Genomic DNA, 26,387 nt, shown 5'->3' with positions numbered 1-26,387 from the left:
AAACAATAACGTGAATCTACACAATGCTAACATGTTGGATGGGATATTTAATGTGCGGGAAACTCAAAGGTTGAAGAACTAGGCATTTAGACAGTGGTAAGTAGTAATCTTACCTCTTTATACTCCATTACTCTTTCTCACGAGAGACAAGCTAATGCAAACAAGTCAACCAGAGTTTGTGTTTAGCAAGATAAAGCTTAGAGGATAGTTTAAAATCCATTTATTATTCTAAATCCATTTTTTTCCATTAGCATGTTATACATTAGTATCTACTAACCATGATTCATGTAACAGTTTAGTTTGTTAACTTTTAAATTATTTAACAACCATAAGTTATTAGTACACTTTTAAAGTATTACACAAATATCTTAAAACAGGCGTGGGTTCATTTTTGTAATTTTTAAATAGAAAACATTTTAGGCATAGCTTGAAGAAGAAATAAAGCAGGCATTTAAAGCTAGAAAACAAGTAATTCCAAATTTAGTTTTTACAAAAGCTTTCAGCTTTATTGACAAATTATGGCAAACATATTTGACAAATTGTGGTTTCCTATTTAGAGAAGCTTACACATGGAACTTTATGTGTGTGTGTGTGTGTGTGTGTGTGTGTTTTCTTTTTTAACAAATACAGGTTAAAACACTAAACAAATTCAGTTAGCTACATACATACAGTAGCTTCCTGTTTTCGACCCCATTAAAACAACATTTAAAATTAAATTTACAAACTTAATATCAAACAGCTTCATCTAACTAACAGATATTAAAAGACAGATTAAAACATCTTATCTACAACTTTATTATAGCTAGTTCAAATGTTGTGTTACAGTCTTTTAGTAAACTTAAACAAAATTTTTCTGATTGAGACTCAAAGTCTGTTAAGAGATTCATGCTCTTTGTTAAATTAAAAAAAAAAAAAGAGAGAGAGAGAGAGAGATTACATACAACAAGGAAAACAACCCAGAGAGTATCATCCTACTGAATGATGGTTTATAGACGATGCTTGCCAACATCTTTTTTAGTCTGTCTTGTAAAATAATAATAGTGTCATTGTCATGCCAGCTGTATAGGGAAAATACAAGAAATATATGGGAGCTATCATGGGCAGTTATCCCTAGAATAGGAACAAAAAAAAAGGACTATTACTTGTCATGTTGTTTATGTGGAGACCACAGGCTATGAACTATCTTTGAGGTGAGGTCACAGGCGAGGAGAACCCTCAGTATCTACCATAGGGGTGCTCCCTGTATCCCCCTCGGGCTGACCTTGATGGAGGTGATTTCAGGCTGGAGTGAGTCGTGACCCATTCTTCTGGAGCTATGAACAAGAGATAGACAGTAATATTCACTTTGCTTCACAGTTATTGAAAGCAGTTACTTATAATGCAATAGTAGAAAAGAGAGTAAAGCATCTTAACACTGAAGGCTGTAGCCTTACTACATGTTCCACATGATGAGATCATCCAAAAAAGCATATATTTTGAAATGCAGCCACTTGGATATAAGCCAGCATGACATTTTTCAAAGCACAGAACATTAAGAACGTTTAAACAGAAAGTCCATATTAAAAAGAAAGAAGAGCATCAAGGTAAACCACCCCTTCCTTATTCTTTACACAGACTTCTGACAGAAACTGGTAGGGGAAAACAGCAGTTTTTAGCCACTGATTAACATAAGAATAATCTAGAAATCTTGAAACCAAACCAGAACCAAAATGCCTAATGTCTTTTTTCTATCTCCAAAATCAAATGATTCGAAACTCTAAAGGTTGAGACCCAGGGTTTGGCACTATTTACATGGTTCCCTAGATTAAGGGTCCCCAGCCTCTGGGCCATGGACTGGTACCTCCTGTCAGATCAGCCATGGCATTAAGTTAGAAATAAAGTGCACTTGAATCACCCCCAAACCTTCCCCCACCCCTGGTCCATGGAAACATTGTCTTCCATGAAACCAGTCCCTAATGCCATAAAGGTTGTGGCCACTGATCAGGGTCCAAGTTTGAGGTTCATTGTGCTAAACTATCCAAGTTAGTGAGAGTAAGTTTCAGTAGTCAAATCAGTAAAGAAAAATCTTCTATCAGTTTTTCCAATAAATAAGTTGGAAAATAAAGAGATATTAGTACACTAGGACAACTCATCATTTATGTTTAACCTGACTTCCAGTAACCTTAATGTTCTGGGACCTGGCCAACAGACAAGAAAAGCAACCAAGCTTTTGGGTATTGTGAAAAATAGTTTCTGTAAAGTCTGTGTACCCAGAAGGGAAATGTAGTGCTTTTCCAAAGGGCCAAGGGGTCTGTGGTGACTTATACGGTCCCAGAAGTTAGGTTATCTAGGCCTTTCAATCAGAATTCAGTTCTTTATTAGAGAGCAGACTGGACTATAGTGGGAGGAAGTATGGGAATAAGAAGAGGAATTACTAGAAAGACATACACTGACATCAATAGCTGATATAAAAGGTGGTGGTAATGGAAATAACTGGAAAATCACTGCAGATTGAGGGCATATACCTCTGGAAAGTTCAAGTGCCTCTAAAAATGCCTTCAGCAAACATAATAAGAAAAAAAGTAAATTGTACTTACTATAAGGCAAGGAATAATGACCTATAATATAGAAAAATGAACAAAAGTTGGATCAATGTAGGGGAAAATAGCATTAAAGGGGTAAACATTAGGTGTCTAAGGATATCCTTCATCAGAATACCTTCATTACAAATGATATAAGATGATAAATAAAGGGTTTCGTCTCTTTCACTATTTATTCTTTATCATCTGAGCCATGAGGGAGACCCTTTAAGGTACATGCTTATGTTTACTGCAATATATATTGGGGCATAGAAATGAGACCCTAAATAAATATGAAAAATGTTACCTTGGGTCAGAATATAGATATACCTGGATCAGGGGTTGGAAAACTAAGATCTTTGAGCCAGATTTGGCCAGCTATCTGTTCTAATAAATGCAGTTTTATTAGAATACAAGTATGCTTATTTATTAAAACATTGTATGTGGTTGTCTTTTCTCTGCAAAGGAAGACTTGCTTGATTACTTTTGTGATTGTGACCATACTGGAGCAAAGCCTAAAATATTTACACTCTAGACTTTTACAGGCCACACTCCAGATCATGTCTTTTTGGTGGGGGATTGTAGGTATTGGTCTTTTTCACAGTATCTCTTGAAGACAGGAACTTAAGTCTGAGCTACTGGACTTTCTCAACATAGACATTTTGGAGAATAATGTTGTCTGTGTACTTGATTGGAGTTAAATAAAAATTTCTTGGTGTACTGGAAAGTGAAAGTGAAGTCGCTCAGTCGTGTCCGACTCTTTGAGACCGCATGGACTATAGCCCACCAGGCTCCTCCATCCATGGGATTCTCCAGGTAAGAATACTGGAGTGGCTTGCCATTTCCTTCTCCAGGGGCTCTTCCTGACCGAGGGATCAAACCCAAGTCCCTCACATTGCAGGCAGATGCTTTAACCTCTGAGCCACGGAGGGAAAATAAATCTTGCTTGGAAGCTTCAAAGTGCCTTGTCAGCCTCATATAATTTGAATTTATACTTTGTCTATGAATTATTAAGAATATGTCAATGTCTTCACCCTCTAGTGGTAGAAAATAAAATCTACCCTGTTCTATTACTGTTTTTAACAAAGGGAATGTACCACCTTTTTCTTCATTTGGTCTAAGGTGCTGAAGATCCCTGAGTTGCTATTTGTGTGTTTTAGGAGATGTGAATAATACAGCTTTCAAGTTTCCCAGGGGGTGCGAAACAACACAGTCGTAACTGACACATCTACTCCCAGATTTGTCAGAGCTTTTAAACTGGCATAATCTTGGGGACTTGTCACAGAGCACATGTGTTTAATAAAAATTCACTGACTTAGTTTTATTTGACTTTACCTAAAGCTCCAGGGGGCTTCCCTGGTGACTCAGTGACAGTCTGCCTGCCAATGTAGAATTCACCAGTTCAATCCCTGGGTCAGAAAGGTCTCCTGGAGAAAGAAATGACAACCCACTCCGGTATTCTTGCCTAAGAAATTCCATGAATGGAGGAAGCTGGCAAGCTACATTCCATAGGATCACAAAAGAGTCAGATATGACTTAGCAACTAAATAACAACAACCCTGCTGCTGCTGCTGCTGCTGCTGCTGCTGCTAAGTTGCCTTAGTCGTATCGGACTCTGTGCGACCCCATAGACAGCAGCCCACCAGGCTCTGCCGTCCCTGGGATTCTCCAGGCAAGAACAGTGCAGTGGGTTGCCATTTCCTTCTCCAATGCATGAAAATGAAAGTGGAAGTGAAGTTGCTCAGTCATGTCTGACTCTTAGCGACCCCATGGACTGCAGCCTACCAGGTTCTTCCGTCCATGGGATTTTCCAGGCAAGAGTACTCGAGTGGGTTGCCATTGCCTTCTCCAACAACAACTCTCCTGAACAGCAAACTGATGGTAAAGGTGGGGCGGCTGCGTGCCACCACGAGGGGCCCCTGGGCCGTTCAAAATGATCCGGACGCAAGTAGGCCCCCGGGACCCACCACGGGGTCTCACCGCCAGAGGCCTCCAGCACAGGGGAGGTCACCCTGGGTGGGGGGCGGTGCCCCTCTCGGGGCTGGCGACCTCCAGCACCGGTACCCGGAGCTGGGTGAACACTCCGGTACTGCCCCTCACGCTCAGCCCTGAGTGCCCAGCTCCCCCCAGGCCCATGAAGGGCACTCCGCCCGGCGGGCCGCCGGCCAACAGGCAGGGGGACTATACCCCTGCGAGACGAGGCCAGTTCGGCCCCAGACAGGGGACGTGGGCGAGGTTGGCCCCCTGCTGGCCCGAGCTTTGCCGGGCGCGACTGGGGGCGGCGCGCCCGCAGGCGAGGGGCGCAGGCACTCCAGGGGACGGGGACGGGAAGACCAAGACGCGGCGGAGCCGGCGGGAACACAGGCGCCGCAGGCACGGGGGCGGCCCTGGGGCGCCGGCAGGCCCAGCCACCCTGGAGCCTTCCGAGTCGTCGGCCCGCGGTCAGGGCCGGCGGGCTGCGGCCTCACCGCGTGCAGCGGAGTTGCCCAGCCCGCCCATCTCGCTAGTCCGACCTCCGCAGAGCCGCCTTCTAGGCCGACCCCAAGGTTCTAGTCCTGGGGACATGCTCTAGAGCGAGGCGACCCAGCCGTGTCCGCACACCGGCTGCGGCCGGAGGCTCCTCAAGGCAGCGGGACTGCGCAGCCCGACCTCACTTCCCGTCCCTGTGCTCACAACTGGGCCTGCCAGGCGCAGGGCAAAGGAGTGGCCCCATTTGCCGGGTGCCTGGCGGGCCCAGCGGGACCCTCCGCGGACTGACGGAGGAGGCACGGGCCCAAGTCTGTTCTTTTCTGCTTCACCCCAAATTCAGTCTCTGAGATTTAATTTGGTGTCAGGCTACAAAGGCCATATTTCACTTCAGTGTTAACAAAAAAGGCAAACTGAAGTCCTCCCCAGTCTAAGAGTCCTTACCATTAGCAGAAGAAATCAATTTCACTTAATTCAGATCTTGGGCCCATTGTTTACCTCTTTTCAATAATAAAAGGTCAGGGAAATATTATTTCTATCTGTGTATATTTACTTGGTCTATATTTTTCTTAATATCAGAATGGCTACATATAGTCAGTCACGTCTACAGTCATCACAATATAATAGAAGCCAGCTTCTCTCACTCAAGTTTTAGTCTTTGGGTCTGGACTGGAAAGCAGTGACTCAATAAACAGTCTCCTTGGTCATGAATCATATAGTGTGTCAGTGAGCCTTGTGTTGTCAGCCAATACCCTCATTGCTCACCAGAAGCTCTTGAATTAATTCAGGAGATATAAGTAATTTTTTAGAAATTCAGAGTGATTTCAACTGAGTCCACCATAGAACCTTGCACATAGGGATAGACAAATTATTATAAAGTGTTAATGATAGAAATTCTCTAAAATGTGAACTTACAAAGATCTAGGTGAACTTTGAATTTATCTGTCTTCTTGGGGTTCTTCTATTTAGCAGATAGAGTGGATTTAAAATACATTAGGACTCCATACAAATTTCGGGGTCCTGGCCAAATGTTTCAATTCCTGTGAAGGATGCTATTAAAAAATCATTGCAGACAAGAAAATTTAGAGATCTTTCTTTTTACTTTTGGAAAATGATGAAGGAAAATTCTTTCAATATTAAGATCATTGTTTCCTGAGAAGCACTAGCTACTCTATGTATATGAGTAGAGCAAATAAATAGATTATTCCTTAGGAAAGGTAACAAACTAACTGCCAAGTTGGAAATTACTGGAATGGTTTACTGAATTATGACTCTGGAAAAAGCAAATGAAGATATGAGTAGAGTTCAACTGATTTGATCAAATCCCTACCATTTCTGGTTGGGTTTCCCAATCCAGATTTTAATGTACCTTACAGTATATCGACACAAGATGACTCATAATCCCAATCGTCCACTGGCAGAATGCCAGTTTTGCCATAAGAAGTTTACAAGGAATGACTACCTCAAAGTGCACGTGGACAACATCCATGGGGAGGCTGACAGCTAGTGGCAGCTGCAAAGGGACTAAGCAGTTCAGAAGGGTTCCCAATAGGAAAGCCAGGGTTCTCTCACCTGCTTAGCACAACAGAAGCAGCCAAAACGCACTCACTGGCTTCACAGTTCTTATTTGACTACCTTTACTGGAGAAGGCAGTGGCAACCCACTCCAGTACTCTTGCCTGGAAAATCCCATGGACGGAGGAGCCTGGTAGGCTGCAGTCCATGGGGTCGCTAGGAGTTGGACACAACTGAGCGACTTCACTCTCTCCCACTCTACAGTATATAGTGAAAGCTGAGCACCAAAGAATTGATGCTTTTGAACTGTAGTGTTGGAGGAGACTCTTGAGAGTTCCTTGGACTGCAAGGAGATCCAATCAGTCCATCCTAAAGGAAATTAGTCCTGAATATTCATTGGAAGAACTTACACTGAAGCTGAAACTCCAATACTTTGGCCACCTGATGTGAAGAACTGACTCATTTGAAAAGACCATGATGCTGGGAAAGATTGAAGGTGGGAGGTGAAGGGGATGACAGAGGATGAGATGGTTGGATGGCATCACTGACTCAATGGACATGTTGGTGATGGATAGGGAGCCTGGCATGCTGCAGTCCATGGAGTCACAATGAGCCAGACAGGACTGAGCGACTGAACTGACTGACAATATATGATAGGAAGGAAAGTAGGCAAATAAAACATTCATTAAATAAAATTTTCTGGTTTTTCCTTTAGATCTCCTATGTGCCAGTCCTTATACTAAGCCCTGCACATGAAGATGGTTTAAAGATCCTTGAGGAGATCGCAGGACAACACTAACATGAGATGTCATAAATTACGACAGCTGTAATAGACATTTGAGGAAAACACTGAGGAAAGCATGCAGAAGTGAGTTACTAACTTCCGTCATTCAATTGAACTTGGATTGAACTCTAACACTGAATCAAATAGCTTAATTTCTGAATAAACATATGGTGTGGCTAAAAATTCAGGCCATGTTTAACCCAGAGAACTCATATTTCTTAAAATATTTCCTGTACTAATTATTTTGTACCAAAATGGAGCAGGATTCTATGATCCTTGCCCACACCCCCAGCCCCCACCATGCCTTCTGTCTGCCTTTTGCCTGTGGAAAACTTTAGTCAGAGAATAAATTTAATCAGAGAAATGAAAAATGCTGAAGCAAAGGAAAACAGTCTAAGGAGACTAAATAATAGTAACATAGTCATTAAACATAGTCAAGGACCTTTAGTTGTTTCTGAAAGGCTGTAGATAATATTCTAAGCCATATCCTGTGAGCTGTCTTATAGATACCAAAACACCAGGTGGAGAAGTTAATTACATGATGACCAGTCTGCACTCAGGACTTGCAAGATGATGTTCTCTGATTGCTGTAGAGATACTATGAACATTGAGGTTGTTAGGGGGGAAACGAAGCTCAGGAACAAAGTGTCAATTTACGAAAAGTCTGTATTATTTACCTGGAAAATAAAATTTTAATGTTTATGTTCCCAGATGTAGGTTTAACATGCTATCTTCAAAGTAAATTGACTTTAGAGAGTGGTTCAGAAAGAACATAGTGTATCATAAAGATTATCTAGGGCATAGCTCTTATGCTTACATTTTGCTAAATAACTAATTGCTTATATTTCTCAGATATGAAAAAGAACATCAAAATTTTCTTTAATCACACTGCAACAAAAAGACAGCTCTTGTCACTTATTTTTCACATACTGCAAACCAGTTTGCAAAAAGCACACCTTAATGTGGAAACCTAAATTGATCTCTATTATTACAAGTCATAGTGTCTTTGGTTTCCCAACAGATTGATTAAAGTTCACATTGGCTCTGAGCCACTCAGTTTGTCAGACTCAGATTTCTCATTTCTTAGAGGAATATCATTCTATTTAAAAGCATCTTTCAAATATTTAAGAACATGTTACTTTATGGTTATTTATTCCCAGAGAGAATATGTTAAGTTAGATGCTTTTTAGTGACTGTAACACTCTATAATAATAATGCAAATATTCACTATTTAATTGTAAAGTATCTATCCTACTTAAAAAAATGAAGATACTAGGGGTCATGTATAGTGCTAGGCATTTTATGTATTTTATTAGCAAATGCAATTTTCATGCAAGATAGGTGCTAGTGTTGTCTTCCTTTAAAGTTTAGTAGCTTTCCTAACATATATATGGAATCCCTTGCTAAAATTTGAGACTTTATCTTAAATGTGCTACAAGAATACAGAACATATATATTTGCAATTGTCTCACCATCTTTCCACCCAGTGAGTCAGACGGTAAAGTGTCTACCTGCAATGTGGGAGACCCGGGTTCGATCCCTAGATAGGGAAGATCCCCTGTAGAATGAAATGGAATCCACTCCAGTACTCTTGACTAGAAAATTCCGTGGATGGAGGAGACTGGTGGGCTATAGTCCATGGGTTCACAAAGAGTCAAACATGACTGAGTGACTTCACTTTTTTTCATTGTCTTTTATCTGAAGGAAGCCCCTGCATTCCATTCTCTTTTTACTTTTCTTTGCTTGGTTAACAAATAAGACAATTTATTTTACTCCCCTCTGATTGTATAATAATTAGTGGGTCCAACAACAAATAATTGATTAGCTAAATGCGTGAGAATGTAGCTTTAATTTTGTAAACCAAAATGTGGGCTGCTTAAAGTGAATTTCCTGAGGGGAAAATCTAGGTGTATATTTATCCAAAGTGAAAGTCATTTTCAGCCTATCTGCTCTGAACTTTTTATAATATTAATGAAATATTGGAACCTAAAGGTTCAACCATTTCTTTCACACAATTTGTATTGGCACTATATGTAATTGCAGAGTTTATTGTTTTAAGACACAGAGGGTAAAATGGAAGAGTAATGAGGGGGGAACATAACTGACCGACATCTCTTTTCAGAGATGAACATAATGAGTTATGTTCTAAGAAGTGTCAACTGCAAATTGACACTTGCCATCCACCACTACAAGGACTAAACCACGTACTGCTGCAGCTACTGATTTTTATCACCTGCTGAAAGAAGTGCATGATGGAGAGCAGAAATGAGGCATTCTCTGGGCAAAAACTAGAAGAACGGGTCTTCAGATATCTAGGTATTTTCAGGAACCAACTTTTTTATAAGCCCGATTCTTCTACTTTTTCATGCCTAGAAAAGTACCAACATTCTTAATAGTGACGATTAATTCTTATGACTGGCAAAGAAAGTGAAATTGAAGTCGCTCAGTGGTGTCCGATTATTTGCGACCCCATGGACCATAGTCTATCAGGTTCCTCAGTCCATGGGATTTTCCAGGCAAGAATATTGGAGTGGATTGCCATTTCCTTCTCCAAGAGATCTTCCCAAACCCAGGGATTGAACTGGGGTCTCCCGCATTGTAGGCAGACACTTTACCGTCTGAGCCACCAAGGAAGTGACTGCCACAAGCCCTCAGAATAAGATATGTGCTTGGTTGCATGTACCCCTGTCTTCACCAAAATTACATATATACTGATCTTCCCACCTTATCTCTTTGGAATTAGAAGCAAGTAACACTTGTGATAATCCATTTAGAGAATAATGAAGTTATTCCTTTCCAAATTCTATGGCTCATAGGATAAAGCATCTGCCTGTAATGCAGGAGACCTGAGTTTGATCCCTGGGTCAGGAAGACCCTCTGGAGAAGGAAATGGCAACCCACTCCAGTATTCTTGCCTGGAAAATCCCATGGACAGAGAAGCCTGGTAGACTACAGTCCATGGGACTACAAAGAGTCAGACACGACTGAGCAACTTCACATGATAGGTACTTGGTAATTGTTTATTGAATAAACTATTATATTTAAATATTTTGCATCTTTATTTTGTACCCAAAAAGAAGCCACAGGCCTCACTCAGATGTATCCTTCAGCTCAAATGAAAATCCTATGAGTCCTAACCCATGGACAGAGGAGCCTGGCAGATTCCTCTGTCCATGGGGGTAACAAGAGTTGAATATGACTTAGCAACTAAGCAACAACAACCTGTTAGTCCTATAGCCAGGCCTGTGTTTGGGTTCTAGTTCTGCCTCTTTCTTGTGAAAAGGCATCTTTGACAAGTCGGCAAGTCTTTTCATCTACATATTGATGTTGTATTTTAATTGTCACAAACCCATTGTGAGCTTCTGACATGCATATCTAAATGCCTGCAGGACATCTCTTTAAGTGTCTCAAAGTCATTTTTTTTTTTAAACTAAACTCTTTCTGCATGCTACTTAGTGCTCTAAATTTCATATTTTAGTGAATAGCACTATTAACAACAACTTACCTAGTTGCATATCAAAAACCCTCGGCATCCTCTGAAGTTTGCTCAGTATATCTAAGCAATCATCAGGCTTTGTCTTTTCTCAACCATTTAGTTTACCCATTTATTTCTATTCCTACTAATCCTATCCATGCCAAGCCATTATCATCTTTGCCCAGAGTACATATACAACTACCTTGTTATTGTTTTGTTTTTCCATTATTTTAAGCATCTATGCATGTATATGTACATATATATGTACATGCCATAATTATATATATTTTATTATACATATGCACACACATTGTACATATACATATATATGTATTATATGTGTATATATATATATATATACAGTTAGAGTATATATGTATATATATTCTCTACTGTTGTGTGTGTATTTACATTATTCTTCTCCATCTTCTTGAGAGAAGGACTTGTCCAAGTACAATTAGTTATTCCTGTTCAGTTGCTCTTGTAGCACACTTAAGATAAAGTCCCAAATTTTTAGTAAGGATTTCCATGCAGGGTCAAACATGGTCTGACTCTTGACTCTATTCTATAAAAAAATTAGATTTGATGATTTGGTGATCATGTAAAGAGTGTGTAAGTATTCTATATTGTTTATTGAAAAAAATTCTATGGTTTGAAAATACAAGTAATGTTATTGATAATGGTAAGACTCTAAAATCTTTTAAAAATGGAGTCATTTTATTATTGCATGGAAATGTACCAATTAGGGAAAAGAATTGGTAGAATAAATTAGTTTAATACTTCAAGTACAAAAGACCCAAATTTAGATACCAATTAAATATTGGCAAATGAAAGATTTCACTTTGCTTAATATATTGGGAAAAACCTTGCATTTTCCCTAACAATGAGTAAATGTCATAGATTGCATTTTTTGATCACTTACTATTTTGGGTCATCTTAAGAATGATGATTTCTGGTAAAGCTCCCACAAGTCGGAGATGGGTTGGGTCTTTGGGAATTTTGAAGTGCTTCTCTTAGCTATTGAGGTTGTTGTTATTCAGTCACTAAGTCGTGGCCAACTCTTTGTGACCTCATGAACTGCAGCACAACAGGCTTCTCTGTCCATCACTATTTCCCTGAATTTACTCAAACTCATGTCCATTGAGTCAATAATGACAGGAACTTATTCTGAATACTGATATTTTCCTCAATGAAACCCATTTAAGTCTTTGAAGAAGTTCTTAGGTGAAGTCCTTAATGATTAGTATAACATCCCTCTCCTTTGTGATAGTGCTATTTATTTCCTTTTTATTTATTGATTAAAAATAATTTATATTATAGTTGATTTATGATGTTGTTAGTTTCAGGTGTACAGCAAAGTAATTCATGTATCTATTCTTTTCAAATTATTCGGCCATTTATATTACATAATACTGAGTGGAGTTTCCTATGTTATACAGTAGGTTCTTGCTGGTTATCCATTTTAAACAGAGCAGTGTATACATGTCAACCCCAACTCCCTAACTATCCTTGTCCCCCACCCATTCCACTTGGTAACCATAAGTTTGCTCTCTAAGTCAGTGAATCTGTTTCTGTTCTGTATCATTTTTTAAAAGAGTCTGCATATAAGTGATCTCATACAGTATTTCTCTTTCTTTGTCTGACGTATTTCACTCTATGACAAATCTTTAGGTTCATCCATGTTGCTGCAAATTGTATTATTTCATTGTTTTTAATGTCTAAGTAATATTCCATTGTGTCTATGTATGTATATTCACATCTTTATCCATTTTCATGTCGATGGACATTTAAATTGCTTCCATACCTTGCCTATTGTAAACAGTGTGCTCTAATAAGCATTGGGGTGTATATCTCCTTTCAGACTATGCTTTTCTCCAGATACATGTCAACGAGTGGATTTGCAGAGTCATATGATAGCTCTGGGTCTTCCCTGGTAGCTCAGCTGGTAAAGAATCCACCTGCAATGCAGGAGATCCCAATTTAATTTCTAGGTCAGGAAGATACCCTGGAGAAGGGTTAGCTACTCACTCCAGTATTCTTGGGCTTCCCTGGTGGCTCAGATGGTAAAGAATCTGCAAGCAAAGTGGGAGACCCAGATTCGACACCTGGGTTGGGAAGATCCCCTGAAGGAGGGCATGGCAACCCTCTCCAGTATCTTGCCTGAAGAAACCCATGGACAGAACAGCCTGGAGGGCTACAGGCCATGGGGTCACAAAAAGTTGAATATAACTGAGTGACTAAGCACAGTACAGCACATGGAAGCTCTATTTTTAGTTTTACATTTCATGCAAAGATGGGCTCAATAAAGGACAGAAATGGTATGGACCTAACAGAAGCAGAAGATATTAAGAAGAGGTGGTAAGAATACACAGAAGAACTGTACAAAAAGGATCTTCACGACCGGGATAATCACGATGGTGTGATCACTCATCTAGAGCCAGACATCCTGGAATGTGGAGTCAAGTGGGCCTGAGAAAGCATCATTACAAACAAAGCTAGTGGAGGTGATGGAATTCCAGTAGAGTTATTTCAAATCGTGAAAGATAATGCTGTGAAAGTGCTGCACTCAATATGTCAGCAAATTTGGAAAACTCAACAGTGGCCACAGGACTGGAAAAGGTCAGTTTTCGTTCCAATCCCAAAGAAAGGCAATGCCAAAGAATGCTCAAACTGTCACACAATTGCACTCATCTCACACGCTAGTAAAGTAATGCTCAAAATTCTCCAAGCCAGGCTTCAGCAATACGTGAACCATGAATTTCCTGATGTTCAAGCTGGTTTTAGAAAAGGCAGAGGAAACAGAGATCAAATTGCCAACATCCGCTGGGTCATGGAAAAAGCAAGAGAGTTACAGAAAAACATCTATTTCTGCTTGATTGACTATGCCAAAGCCTTTGATTGTGTGGATAACAATAAACTGTGGAAAATTCTGAGAGAGATGGGAATACCAGACCACCTAACCTGCCTCTTGAGAAATCTGTATGCAGGTCAGGAAGTAACAGTTAGAACTGGACATGGAACAACAGACTGGTTCCAAATAGGAAAAGGAGTGTGTCAAGGCTGTATATTGTCACCCTGCTTATCTAACTTATATGCAGAGTACATCATGAGAAACGCTGGACTGGAAGAAACACAAGCTGGAATCAAGATTGCTGGGAGAAATATCAATAACCTCAGATATGCAGATGACACCACCCTTATGCAGAAAGTGAAGAGGAACTAAAAAGCCTCTTGATGAAAGTAAAAGAGGAGAGTGAAAAACTTGGCTTAAAGCTCAACATTTAGGAAACGAAGATCATGGCATCTGGTCCCATCGCTTCATGGGAAATAGATGGGGAAACAGTGGAAACAGTGTCAGACTTTATTTTTGGGGGCTTCAAAATCACTGCAGATGGTGACTGCAGCCATGAAATTAAAAGACGCTTACTCCTTGGAAGAAAAGTTATGATCAACCTAGACAGCATATTCAAAAGCAGGGACAATACTTTGCCAACTAAAGTCTGTCTAGTCAAGGCCATGGTTTTTCCTGTGGTCATGTATGGATGTGAGAGTTGGACTGTGAAGAAGGCTGAGCGCAGAAGAATTGATTCTTGTGAACTATGGTGTTGGAGAAGACTCTTGAGAGTCCCTTTGACTCCAAGGAGATCCAACCAGTCCATTCTGAAGGAGATCAACCCTGGGATTTCTTTGGAAGGAATGATGCTGAAGCTGAAACTCCAGTACTTTGGCCACCCCATGTGAAGAGTTGACTCATTGGAAAAGACTCTGATGCTGGGAGGGATTGGGGACAGGAGGAGAAGGGGATGACAGAGGATGAGATGGCTGGATGGCATCACAGACTCGATGGACGTGAGTCTGAGTGAACTCCGGGAGTTGGTGATGGACAGGGAGGCCTGGCGTGCTGCGATTCATGGGGTCGCAAAGAGTCAGACACGACTGAGCGACTGAACTGAACTGAACTGAACTGGTAGTTGGTGATGGACATGGAGGCCTGGCGTGCTGCGATTCATGGGGTCGCATAGAGTCAGACACGACTGAGCGACTGAACTGAACTGAACTGATCTGAATCCTTTCAATCGAAGAACATGGTATATATTTTCATTTGTTTGTGTAATATTTAATTTCTTTCATCAACATATTATTGTTTCAGAGTACAGGTCTTTTGTCTCTTTAGGCATGCTTATTCCTAAATATGCATTTATTTAGAAATGGTAGATTTAGCAAAGGCAGGGGAAACAGAGATCAAACTGCCAATATCTGTTGAATCATAGAAAAGCAAGAAAGTCCCAGAAAACATCTATTTCTGCTTTATTGAATATGCTAAAGCCTTTGTGTACACAACAAACTCTGGAAAATCCTTTAACTATGGGAATACCAGGCCACTTTACCTGCATCCTAAGAAATCTGTATGCAGGTCAAGAAGCAACAGTTAGAACTGAACATGGAACAACAGACTGGTTCCAAATTGGAATAGGAGTACATCTAGGTAATATATTGTCATCCTGATTATTTAACTTATATGCAGAGCACATCATGTGAAATGCTAGGCTGGATGAAGCACAAGCTGGAATCAAGTTTGCTGGGGAAAATAGCAATAACCTCCGATATGCAAATGGCACCACCCTTATGGCAGAAAGCAAAGAGGACCTGAAGAGCCTCTTTATGAAAGTGAAAAAGAAAAATGAAAAAGCTGGCTTAATACTCAACATTCAAAAAAAGAAGATCATGGCATCTGGTCTCATTACTTCATGGAAAATATGTGGGTAAACAATAGAAACAGTGACAGACTTTATTTTCTTGGGCTCCAATATCACTGCAGATGGTGACTGTGGCCATGAAATTAAAAGATGCTTGTTCCTTGGAAGAAAAGCCATGACCAATCTAGACAGCATATTAAAAGCAGAGTCATTACTTTGCAAACAGAGGTCTGTGCAGTCAAAGCTATGATTTTCCCAATAGTCATGTATGGATGTGCTGCTGCTGCTGCTAAGTCACTTCAGTCATGTCCGACTCTGTGCAACCCCATAGACAGCAGTCCACCAGGCTCCCCAGTCCCTGGGATTCTCTAGGCAAGAACACTGGAATAAGTTGCCATTTCCTTCTCCAGTGAATGAAAGTGAAAAGTGAAAGTGAAGTAGCTCAGTCGTATCTGACTCTTAGCGACCCCGTGGACTGCATTGTATGGTTGTAAGAGTTGGACAATAAAGGAAGCTGAGCACTAAAGAATTGATGCTTTTGAACTGTGATGTTGGGGAAGACTCTTGAGAGTCCCTTGGACTGCAAGGATATCAAACCAGTCAATCCTAAAGGAAATCAGTCCTGAATTTTTATTGGAAGGACTGATGCTGAAGCTGAAACTCCAATACTTTGACCATCTGATGTGAAGAACTGACTCGTTGGATAAGGCCCTGACCCTGGAAAAGATTGGAAGAGGGAGGAGAAGGGGACAACAGAGGATGGGATCTTTGGATGGCATCACTGATTCAGTGGACATGAGTTTAAGAAAGCTTCATGAGTTGGTGATAGACAGGAAAGCCTGGAGTGCTGCATGAATTCCACGGGGTTGAAAAGAGCTTTACATGACTAAGTGATTGAATTGAACTGATTCCTAGATATTGTATTTTTTTTTTTAATGAAAAGGTAAATGGGATTGTTTCTTGAATTTCTCTTTCTTATCTTTCATTGTTAGTGTGTTAGAAATGCAGTAGATTTTTGGTATTAAATTTGTACCCTGCAAATTTACAAAATACATTGATGAGGTCTAGTAGTTATTGATAACCCTTTAAGGATATATTGTGTATTGTATCATGTCATCTGCAAACAGCGACATATAATGTCTTCTTTTCATATTTGATTCTTTTTATTTATTTTTTTTTCGTCTCTGATTTCCATGGCTAGGGCTTCCAAAACTATGTTGAATAAAAGTGATGAGAGTAAGCATCCTGGTCTTCTTTCTGACCTTAGAGGAAATGCTTTTTGCTTTTCACCACTGAGAGTAATGTCTGCTGTAGCTTTGTCTCTATGACCTTTATTATTTTAATGTAGGTTCCTTCTATGTCTACTTTTTGGAGAGTTTTTATCATACATGGGTGTTGAAATTTGTCCAAAGATTTATCTGCAACTCTTGACATAATCATATCATTTTTATTCCTTAAATTGTTGATGTGGTGTATCACATGGATTGGTTTTGTGAATATCGAAAAATTCTTCACCCCAAATCTCATCATGGTGTACGATCCTTTTAATATATTGTTGGATTCAGATTACTAGTATTTTGTTGAGGGTTGTCCTATCTAGTTCATCAATGATATTAGTCTATAATTTTCTTTTGCTGTGTATCTTTTTCTGATTTTGGCATCAGTGTTATGGTGGTCTCTTAGAATGAGTTTAAGGGTTTTCCTTCCTCTGAGTTTTTTTTTTTTTTTTTTTTAATAGTTTCAAAATGATAGATGTTAGTGCTTCCCAAAATGTTTGATTGAATTTGGCTGTGAAGCCATCTGATTCTGGACCTTATTTTTTTGTTGAGAATTTTTATATTAAAGTTTATATTTCAGTACTTGTGGTTAGTCTTTATATTTTCTATTTCTTTTCTGGGTGATTGTACCTTTCTAAGAGTTTGCTCATTTCTCCAAAACTGTTCATTTTATTTACATACAGTTGCTTGAAGTAGTCTTTTATAGTCCTCTGTATTTCTGTGGAGTCTGTTGTAATTTTTCCTTTCTAATTTTATTGAATTGAGTTCTCTCCCTTTTTTATTAGTCTAGCTAAAAGTTTAATAATTTTTTTTATCTTTTCAAAGAATCAGATTTTCATTTCATTGATCTTTGCTATTGTTTTCTTCATATGTATTTTATTTAATTTTAGTTTGATTTTTCTGATTTTTTTTTCCTTTTACTAGCTTTAGGTTTTGTTGTTTTTTCTATAGTTGCTTTAGGTGCAAGGTTAGATTCTGTTTGTTTGTTTCCTGAGGTAAGATTGTATTGCTCTTATAATAGCTTCCCTCTTAGAACCGCAGATTTTTGCATCCCATAGGTTTTGGATCATTGTGTTTTTTGTTTTCATTTGTCTCTAGGTTTTTTTTTTTTTTTAATTTCATTTGACTTCTTCAGCGATCCATTGGTTGTTTAGTAGCATATTATTTAACCTCCACTTTTTTTGTGTTTTATGCAATTTTTTTCCTTGTAGTTTATTTATGGTGGTTGGAATTATTGTGGTTGGAAAGGCACTGTGGTGTTTGATAGGACTTCAATTTTCTTAAATTTACTGAGGCTCATTTTGTGGCCCAGCATGTGATCACTACTGGAGAATATTCCATGTACTCAGGAGAAAAATATGTATTCTTCTGCTTTTGAATGGAATGCTATATAAATATCAGTTAAGTCCATCTGTTATAATGTTGTCATTTAACCCTATGCTTCCTTATTTATTTTCTATCTGGATGTCCTATCCGTTGATGTAAATGGGGTGTCAATGTCTCTCATTGGGCAAATTCTGAAAGATAGTGAGGAAGGCTGCAGTCCCTGGGGTCACAAAGAGTCAACAAATGTCTCTTACTATTACTGTGTTACTGTCAATTTCTCCTTATATGGTTGCTAGTATTTGCTGTATGTATTAAGGTTCTATGTTGGGTGCATATATATTTGCAATTGATATATCTTCTTTTAGGATCCCTTGATCATTACGTAATGCCCTTCTATTTATCTTATAGCAGTCTTCATTTTAAAGTCTATTTTATCTATTATGGGTATTGTTACTCCAACTTTCTTTAGATTTCTATTTACATGGAATATCTTTTACCATTCCTTTACTTTCTGTCTGTATGTGTCCCTATGTCCGAAGTGCATCTTGTGTATACAGCATATATACAGGTCTTGTTTTAGTATCCATTCAGCAAGGTATCCGTTCAGCCAGTCTTTGTCTTTTGGTTGGAGATTTAATCCATTTAATTTAAAAATAATTATCAATAAAGATGTCCTATATGCATTTTCTTAATTGTTTGGGGTTTGTTTCTGTAGTTCATTTTTCTTCTTCTTCTTTTCTTGTTCTTTTCTCCTGTGGTGTGATAACCATCTTCAGTGGTGTCTTTAGGTTGCTTTTTCTTTCTTTCTTTCTTTTTTTTTGTTGTTTGTATCCCCTGTAGTTTTGGGGTTTGCTGTTCTCATGAGATTTGATATAGCAGTCTACATATGTACAAAGTCATTTTAATTTACTGTCCTCTTTACTGCCTAGAGAATCTCCTTTAGTATTTATTGCAAAGCTTGTCTAGTGGTGCTGAATTCTCTTACCTTATGCTTATCTGTGAAGCTTTTGATTTCTCTGTCAATTTTAAATGAGAGTCTTGCTGGGTAGAATATTCTTGGTTATATGATTTTGCCTCTTTCATATTGACCATATCTGTCACTCCCTTCTGATCTGCAGAATTCCTCCTGTGAAATTAGCTGATAACCTCATGGGAGTTTCTTTGTATATTACTTGTTGCTTTTAATACTTTTTATTTGAATTTTATTTTTGTCAATTTGATTACTTTTGTCTTGGTGTGTTCCTTCTTGAGTTTATCCTGCCTGGTTTCTCTATGCTTCCTGGGTGGTAGGTAACAGTCTCCTTTTCCATGTTAGGGAAGTTTTTAGCAATTATCTCTTCAAATATTTTCTTGGGTCCTTTCTCTCTTCTACTTCTAGGACCCCTATAATCTGAATGTTGGTATGTTTAATGTTGTTCCAGAAGTCTCTTAGACTGCCTTCATTCCTTTTAAATGTTTTTCCTTTATTCTGTTTTGCAGCAGTGATTTCCACCATTCTGTCTTCAAAATCACTTATCTGCTCTTCTTCCTCTGTTATTTTTCTTTCATTACTCAATTCAATTATTATATTTTCCATCTCTATTTGCTTTTTAGTTCTTCTGTGTGTTTGTTAAATATTTATTGCATCTTCTCAATGCTTGCCTGCATTCTTTTTCCAAGATTCTGTATCATCTTCATTATTATTATACAATTTTTGGAGGGTTGCCTATCTCAACTTCGTTTACTTGTTTTTCTGGGGTTTCATCGTATTTCTTCATCTTGGACATATTCCTCTACCATTTCATCTGTTTTCTGTGATTGTGATATCAGTTCTAAAGGCTGAAGGATTGGTGGATGAGCCTATGAAAGAGGCGTGTGTAAGTTTCATGATGGCTGTTGTGGTTCAGTCACTCAGTCGTATCCAACTCTTTGTGAACCCATGGAATGCACCACGCCAGGCCTCCTCTCCTGCCTTCACCATCCCCCAGAGCTTGCTCAAACTGATGTCCATTGATTCAGTGATGCCATCCAACCATCTCATCCTTGATCATCCCCTTCTCCTGCCTTCAATCTTTCCCAACACCAGGGTTTTTTCCAATGAGTCAGTTCTTTGCATAAGGTGGCCAAAGTATTAGAGTTTCAGCATCAGTCCTTCCAATGAACCTTCAGGATTGATTTCCTTTCTAATTGATTGGTTTGATCTTCTTGCAGTCCGAGGGGCTCTCAACAATCTTCTCCAACACCATATCTCAACAGTATCAATTCTTCAGTGCTCAGCTTTCTCTATGGTCCAACTCTCACAGCCATACATGACTACTGGAAAGACCATAGCCTTTAATGACTTTTAATATGCTGCAGACGGTAAAGCATCTGCCTACAATGTGGGAGACCCCGGGTTCAATCCCTGTGTTGGGAAGATTCCCTGGAGAAGGAAATGACAACCCACTCCAGTATTCTTGCCTGGAAAATCCCATGGACTGAGAAGCCTGGTAAGCTACAGTCCATGGGGTCGCAAAGAGTTGGACATGACTGAGCAACTTCACTTCACTTCACTAGATTCGTCATAGCTATTCTTCAAAGAAACAAGCGTCTTTCAAATTCATGACTGCAGTCACCGTCTGCAGTGATTTTGGAGTCCAAGAAAATGAAGTTTCCACTGTTTCTCCATCTATTTGCAATGAAGTGATGGGACCAAATGCCATGACCTTCATGTTATGAATGTTGAGTGGTAAGCCAGCTCTTTCACTCTCCTCTTTCACTTTCATCAAGAGGCTCTTCAGTTCCTCTTCAGTTTCTGCCATAAAAGTGATGTCATCTGCATATTTAAAGTTATTGGTATTTTCCACAGAAATCTTGATTCCAGTTTGTACTTCATCCATCTTGGCATTTCACATGATGTGCTCTGCGTATATGTTAAATAAGCAGGGTGACAATGTACAGCCTTGATTTACTTCTTTCCCAATTTGGAACCACTGTGTTGTTACATGTCTGGTTCTAACTGTTGCTTCTTGACCTTCATACAGGTTTCTCAGGAGGCAGTTAAGGCAGTCTGGTATTCCCATCTCTCTAAGAATTTTCCACAGTTTATTGTAATATACACAGTCCAAGAAGCTAGCATAATCAGTAAAGCAGAATTAGATGCTTTTATAGAATTCTCTTGCTTTTTCTTTGATCCAGTGGATCTTGGGAACTTGACCTGAGTTCCTGTACCTTTTCTAAATCCAGCTTGAACATTTGGAGGTTCTTGGTTCATGTACTTTTGAAGCCTCTCTTGGAGAATTTCGAGCATTACTTTTCTATAGTTGGACTTTTGACTGACTGAATTTTAGACAGAATTAACTTTTAGTTTAACTGTTTAAACATACTTCTTCAAAAAGGGGCTAAATTTGCTCAAAAAGGGACTAAATTTGATTTTTCATTTTTTAAATGATTTTTTAAGTGCCCAGTTCCATAACACAATGTTCACTTATAAAATACTCAGTGTTCTAAAAGTAGCCTGTATATAAATTGTATTACCTTCAAGAATGTATATGGCTGACACAGTTTTGATCCTTCATATTAAGACTGTGAGTCACATCAGAATGCTCCCATAAATCCACCTAAAACTAATTATCAACCTTAACATCCAGGAAGACCATCCAGCAAACTTTTAACCAAGGACCATTTCTCAATTTAAAATATTTTGATAGAGCTCTACTGGGATGGTAACTGGGCACTGGTATTTTTTTTTTTTTTTCAAACTTCACCAGCTGATTTTAAAATGTAAAATTAAGGTTAAGAATCTCTGATCTAAAATAATGAAACACATATTCCAGTATTTCTAAAACTGTTGAATTCAGAAGTTCAGGATTCAAAACAAAATTGAAACCATTGTAAGTACATCTAACTTAAAATGAGTAATGCAAGCAGTGAAGTAATGATGCCATGCTCATTTTGGCTGTTTCTTCCTAGGCAACATAGTCTGCATTTATTATTAAGAATAGTTGGATTAGACATCCATTTCATTGCAACCTCTGAAATAGTAAGGGACAGAAAACTAGCTTTTCCTTAAATTCTCTGATGGCTCAGATGGTAAAGGATCCACCTATAATGCAGGAGACCCCGGTTCGATCCCTGGGTTGGGAAGATCCCCTGGAGAAGGGAAGAGCTACTCACTCTGGTATTCTTGCTTAGAGAATTCTGTGGACATAGGAGCCTGGTGGTCTACAGCCCATGGGATTGCAAAGATCAAACACAACTGAGCAACTAATACTTAAGTTAATTTTACAACTGGATTTTAAAAATACTTTAGAAGCACAGTTTCTTTAGTTCTTCTTTAGTTGAAAATAAAGTTAAATAATCTGTATCAAAAATAAAATTCAATAAATCATAGTGACACTTTTCTCAATATTTCTCAATAATAACATCAATATTAATAAATCCTATGATACTTTGTATATATTCCTTTTAAAAATTACTGATACATTCTTGCTTATATTAAGAAAACTAATCTTTATTTGTAGAATTAATTTCCTCAAACTTCTATTTTTATTTACTACTGCAAATGAACAGTGTTTGCTCGTGAATCACATGGCAGTATATTTGCCAAATAGCTTCATTTTCCTTTGCTGTTTTCACAGCTTAATTGAAACAGGGCTCATTCAGCTCCTTGACATAAAATGAATGCATTTCTGTTCTGCAATCAGCTTGAATTGAGGCACGCAAATGTCCTAGAATAGGGCACAAAAATTTTTGCTTTCATTTATTTCAAGACAGTGTGTTAGTATTACCCTCCATGTTTCCGCACTGCTGTCATCTAAAATTCCACTATGAAATAGATCCATAATTAACTGCTCAGTTTATACATTAAATACATTTTATCATACAGCTTTCTTCTCTGAGACGAGAATGTTACTGTCATTCTTAGCTAACAGTCTCAGTTTGGAGAGTATTGATTACATAACGTATTTGCAAGACAAGCTGATCCATTGTCTCTATTCAAAATGCGCCCTTATTGAATTTAGAGCTATTCAGACTTTTACAAAGTAATTACAATGGACTCTAATAAATTAGGAAATATTTTAAAACGGTAAAAACTGTTTTGTGATTTTTGTAATTCAAATAGTCATGTGCCAAAAATAAGTTCAAGTTATTATAAATTTACCATTTAAATAGTAATTTGACAATAATTTAGCATCAATGAAATGTTTAATAATCATTAATTAATTGATGGTTATTAAATATAAGTAGATTATTAAATATTATATTTTTATATATTAATAGAATTGTATATTTCATATTAATATTTATTTAAATATTAAATATTTACATCATTGTAAGAAAATAGTTTAATATTCAAATTAAATTGTAGAAAAATATCTTGAATAACTTAATTGCAGTGAAGGGTAAAAGGATACATGATATTCACAGAAGTCAGCATATTTGTCACTTCAACATGAAATGTGAGCCCAAAAGAGACAAATACAATTTCAATCTGGTGATACATGATATATGGTATGGAAAGATTCAGAGTGAACTGTCGTACTCAGTGACTAGATTTCTGCTTCCACTGGTTAATCTTGAAATATTTTGGAAGGAATCTGAATAAGAGATTCCATTCATGAGTCTTTTAATGCAAGATCCAATCATCCTGGATAGCATTCCCTGTTCCTCTCTTGCAACTCAATCTTGAGATTAAGAGGAAGTTCTGAGGCAGCTGGTTGTGAGTCTCCTCACACCATTGTTCAAGTCTAGGTGTTGCCAGGAAACTGAGATTTGGGAGCTCTTTATTTTATAAAAATACAGATCTCCACCCATGATACAACCAAAATGTAACAGAGAGGAATTAGTAATTTAAAATATAAGTGAATAAACAGAAATGCAAGATTTACACTTTGAATAGGATGTTATTAATTTAAAAGACTGAACATAGTTCATTACACATAAGCTATAAGTGGATACTTGGTAACATGTGAGATATAGAAAATTAATGAAATGCATCAATCTATAATTTATATGAGTGGGTCCTCAAATCACTTGTCCACATGCATATTTAAATGTTATCATCTGTCCATTTGGACATGGCAGGATGAGCAACCTATGGAACAAGAAGCAGAATTAAAAGCTCACTTTTCATAATCATCTAATACTAAAATCAGTGAGAATAATGCATATTAATTTAATTAGCCTCAAAATTTATGATGCTCAAATCTTACCATTTATCATCATTTTACTATCCTTTTTCAATTGTCTGTAGAAGGTATGGGAACATGAACACTCCCCAAATATAAATATCATGACTATATAGATTGACATGCAAACAGTTTCTTTAAAAAGAACAATTCTATGAAGACATACAAAACCTTCTAGAACTAACACCCAAAAAAGATGTCCTTTTCGTTATAGGGGACTGGAATGCAAAAGTAGGAAGTCAAGAAACATCTGGAGTAACAGGCAAATTTGACCTGGGAGTACAGAATGAAGCAGAGCAAAAGCTAATAGAGTTCTGCGAAGAGCATGCACTGGTCATAGCAAACACCCTCTTCCAACAACACAAGAAAAGACTCTATACATGGACATCAACAGAAGGTCAACACTGAAATCAGATTGATTACATTCTTTGCAGCCAAAGATGGAGAAGCTCTATGGAGTCAGCAAAAACAAGACCAGGAGCTGACTGCAGCTTGGATCATCAATGCCTTACCAAATTCAGACTGAAGTTGAAGAAGTAGACAAAACTACTAGACCATTCAGGTATGACCTAAATCAAATCCCTTATGAATATACAGTGTAAGTGAGAAACAGATTTAAGAGACGAGATCTGATAGACAGTGCCTGATGAACTATTGATAGAGGTTCGTGACATTGTACAGGAGACAGGAATCAAGACCATTCCCAAAAAAAGAAATGCACAAAAGCAAAATGGCTGTCTGAAGAGGCCTTACACATAGCTGGGGAAGAAGAGGAGTGAAAAGCAAAGGAGGAAAGGAAAGATATACCCATTTGAATGCAGAGTTCAAAAGAATAGCAGGGAGAGATAAGAAAGCCTTCCTCAGATATCAGTGCAAAGAAATAGAGGAAAACCATAGAAAGGGAAAGACTAGAGATCTCTTCAAGAATATTAGAGATACCAAGGGAACATTTCATGCAAAAATGGGCTCAATAAGGACAGAAATGGTAGGGATCTAACAGAAGCAGAAGGTATTAAGAAGACGTGGCAAGAATGCACAGAAGAACTGTACAAAAAAGATCTTCATGACCAAGATAATCAAGAGGTGTGATCACTCATCTAGAGCCAGACATCCTGGAATGTGAATTCAAGTGGGCTTTAGGAACCATCACTACAAACAAAGCTAGGGGAAGTGATGGAATTCCAGTTGAGCTATTTCAAATCCTGAAAGATGAGGCTGTGAAAGTGCAGCACTCAATAGGCCAGCAAGTTTGGAAAACTCAGCAGTGGCCACAGGACTGGAAAAGATCAGTTTTCATTCCAATCCCAAAGAAAGGCAATGCCAAAGAATGCTCTAACTACTACACAATTGCACTTATCTCACACACTTCTAAGGTAATGCTTAAAATTCTCCAAGCCAGGCTTCAGCAATACATTAACTGTAAATTTCCACATGTTCAAGTTGGTTTTAGAAAAGATAGAGGAACCAGAGATCAAATCGCCAACATCCGCCGGATCATGGAAAATGCAAGAGAGTTACAGAAAAACATCTATTTCTGCTTGATTGACTATGCCAAAGCCTTTGACTGTGTGAATCACAATAAACTGTGGAAAATTCTGAAAGAGATGGGAATATCAGACCCCCTGACCTGCCTCTTGAGAAACCTGTATGCAGGTCAGGAAACAACAGTTAGAACTGGACATGGAACAACAGACTGGTGCCAAATAGGAAAAAGAGTATGTCAAGGCTGTATATTCTCACCCTGCTTATTTAACTTATATGCAGAGTACATCATGAAAAACTTTGGGCTGGAGGAAACACAAGCTGGAATGAAGATTGCTGGGCGGAATATCAATAACGTCAGATATGCAGATGTCAGCACCCTTATGGCAGAAAGTAAAGAACTAAAGAGCCTCTTGAAGAAAGTGAAAGAAGAGAGTGAAAAAGTTGGCTTAAAGCTCAACATTCAGAAAATGAAGATCATGGCATCTGGTCCCATCCCTTCATGGAAAATAGATGGGGAAACAATGAAAACAGTGGCTCACTTTATTTTTTCTGGACTATAAAATCACTTTGAATAGTGATTGCAGCCATTAAAATTAAAAGATGCTTACTCCTTGGAAGGAAAGTTATAATCAACCTAGACAGCATATTAAAGAGCA

At 38.4% G+C, this 26,387-nt stretch overlaps 1 protein-coding gene across 1 annotated transcript in view; it reads right to left on the bottom strand.

Moving 5' to 3' along the window:
- Positions 1-1,215: 1,215 nt before the first annotated feature.
- Positions 1,216-26,387, bottom strand: part of KHDRBS2 (KH RNA binding domain containing, signal transduction associated 2) — a 770,603-nt gene continuing 745,431 nt past the window's right edge. Inside the window, exon 9 of the mRNA XM_052649249.1 lies at positions 1,216-1,313. Within this exon, the coding sequence (XP_052505209.1) occupies positions 1,216-1,313 (98 nt within the window). The remainder of the gene's footprint in view (positions 1,314-26,387) is intronic.

This window comes from Budorcas taxicolor, chromosome 11 (assembly GCF_023091745.1).
Source record: "Budorcas taxicolor isolate Tak-1 chromosome 11, Takin1.1, whole genome shotgun sequence".
NCBI lineage: Eukaryota > Metazoa > Chordata > Mammalia > Artiodactyla > Bovidae > Budorcas > Budorcas taxicolor.
This window is presented reverse-complemented; position numbering and strand designations above follow the sequence as displayed.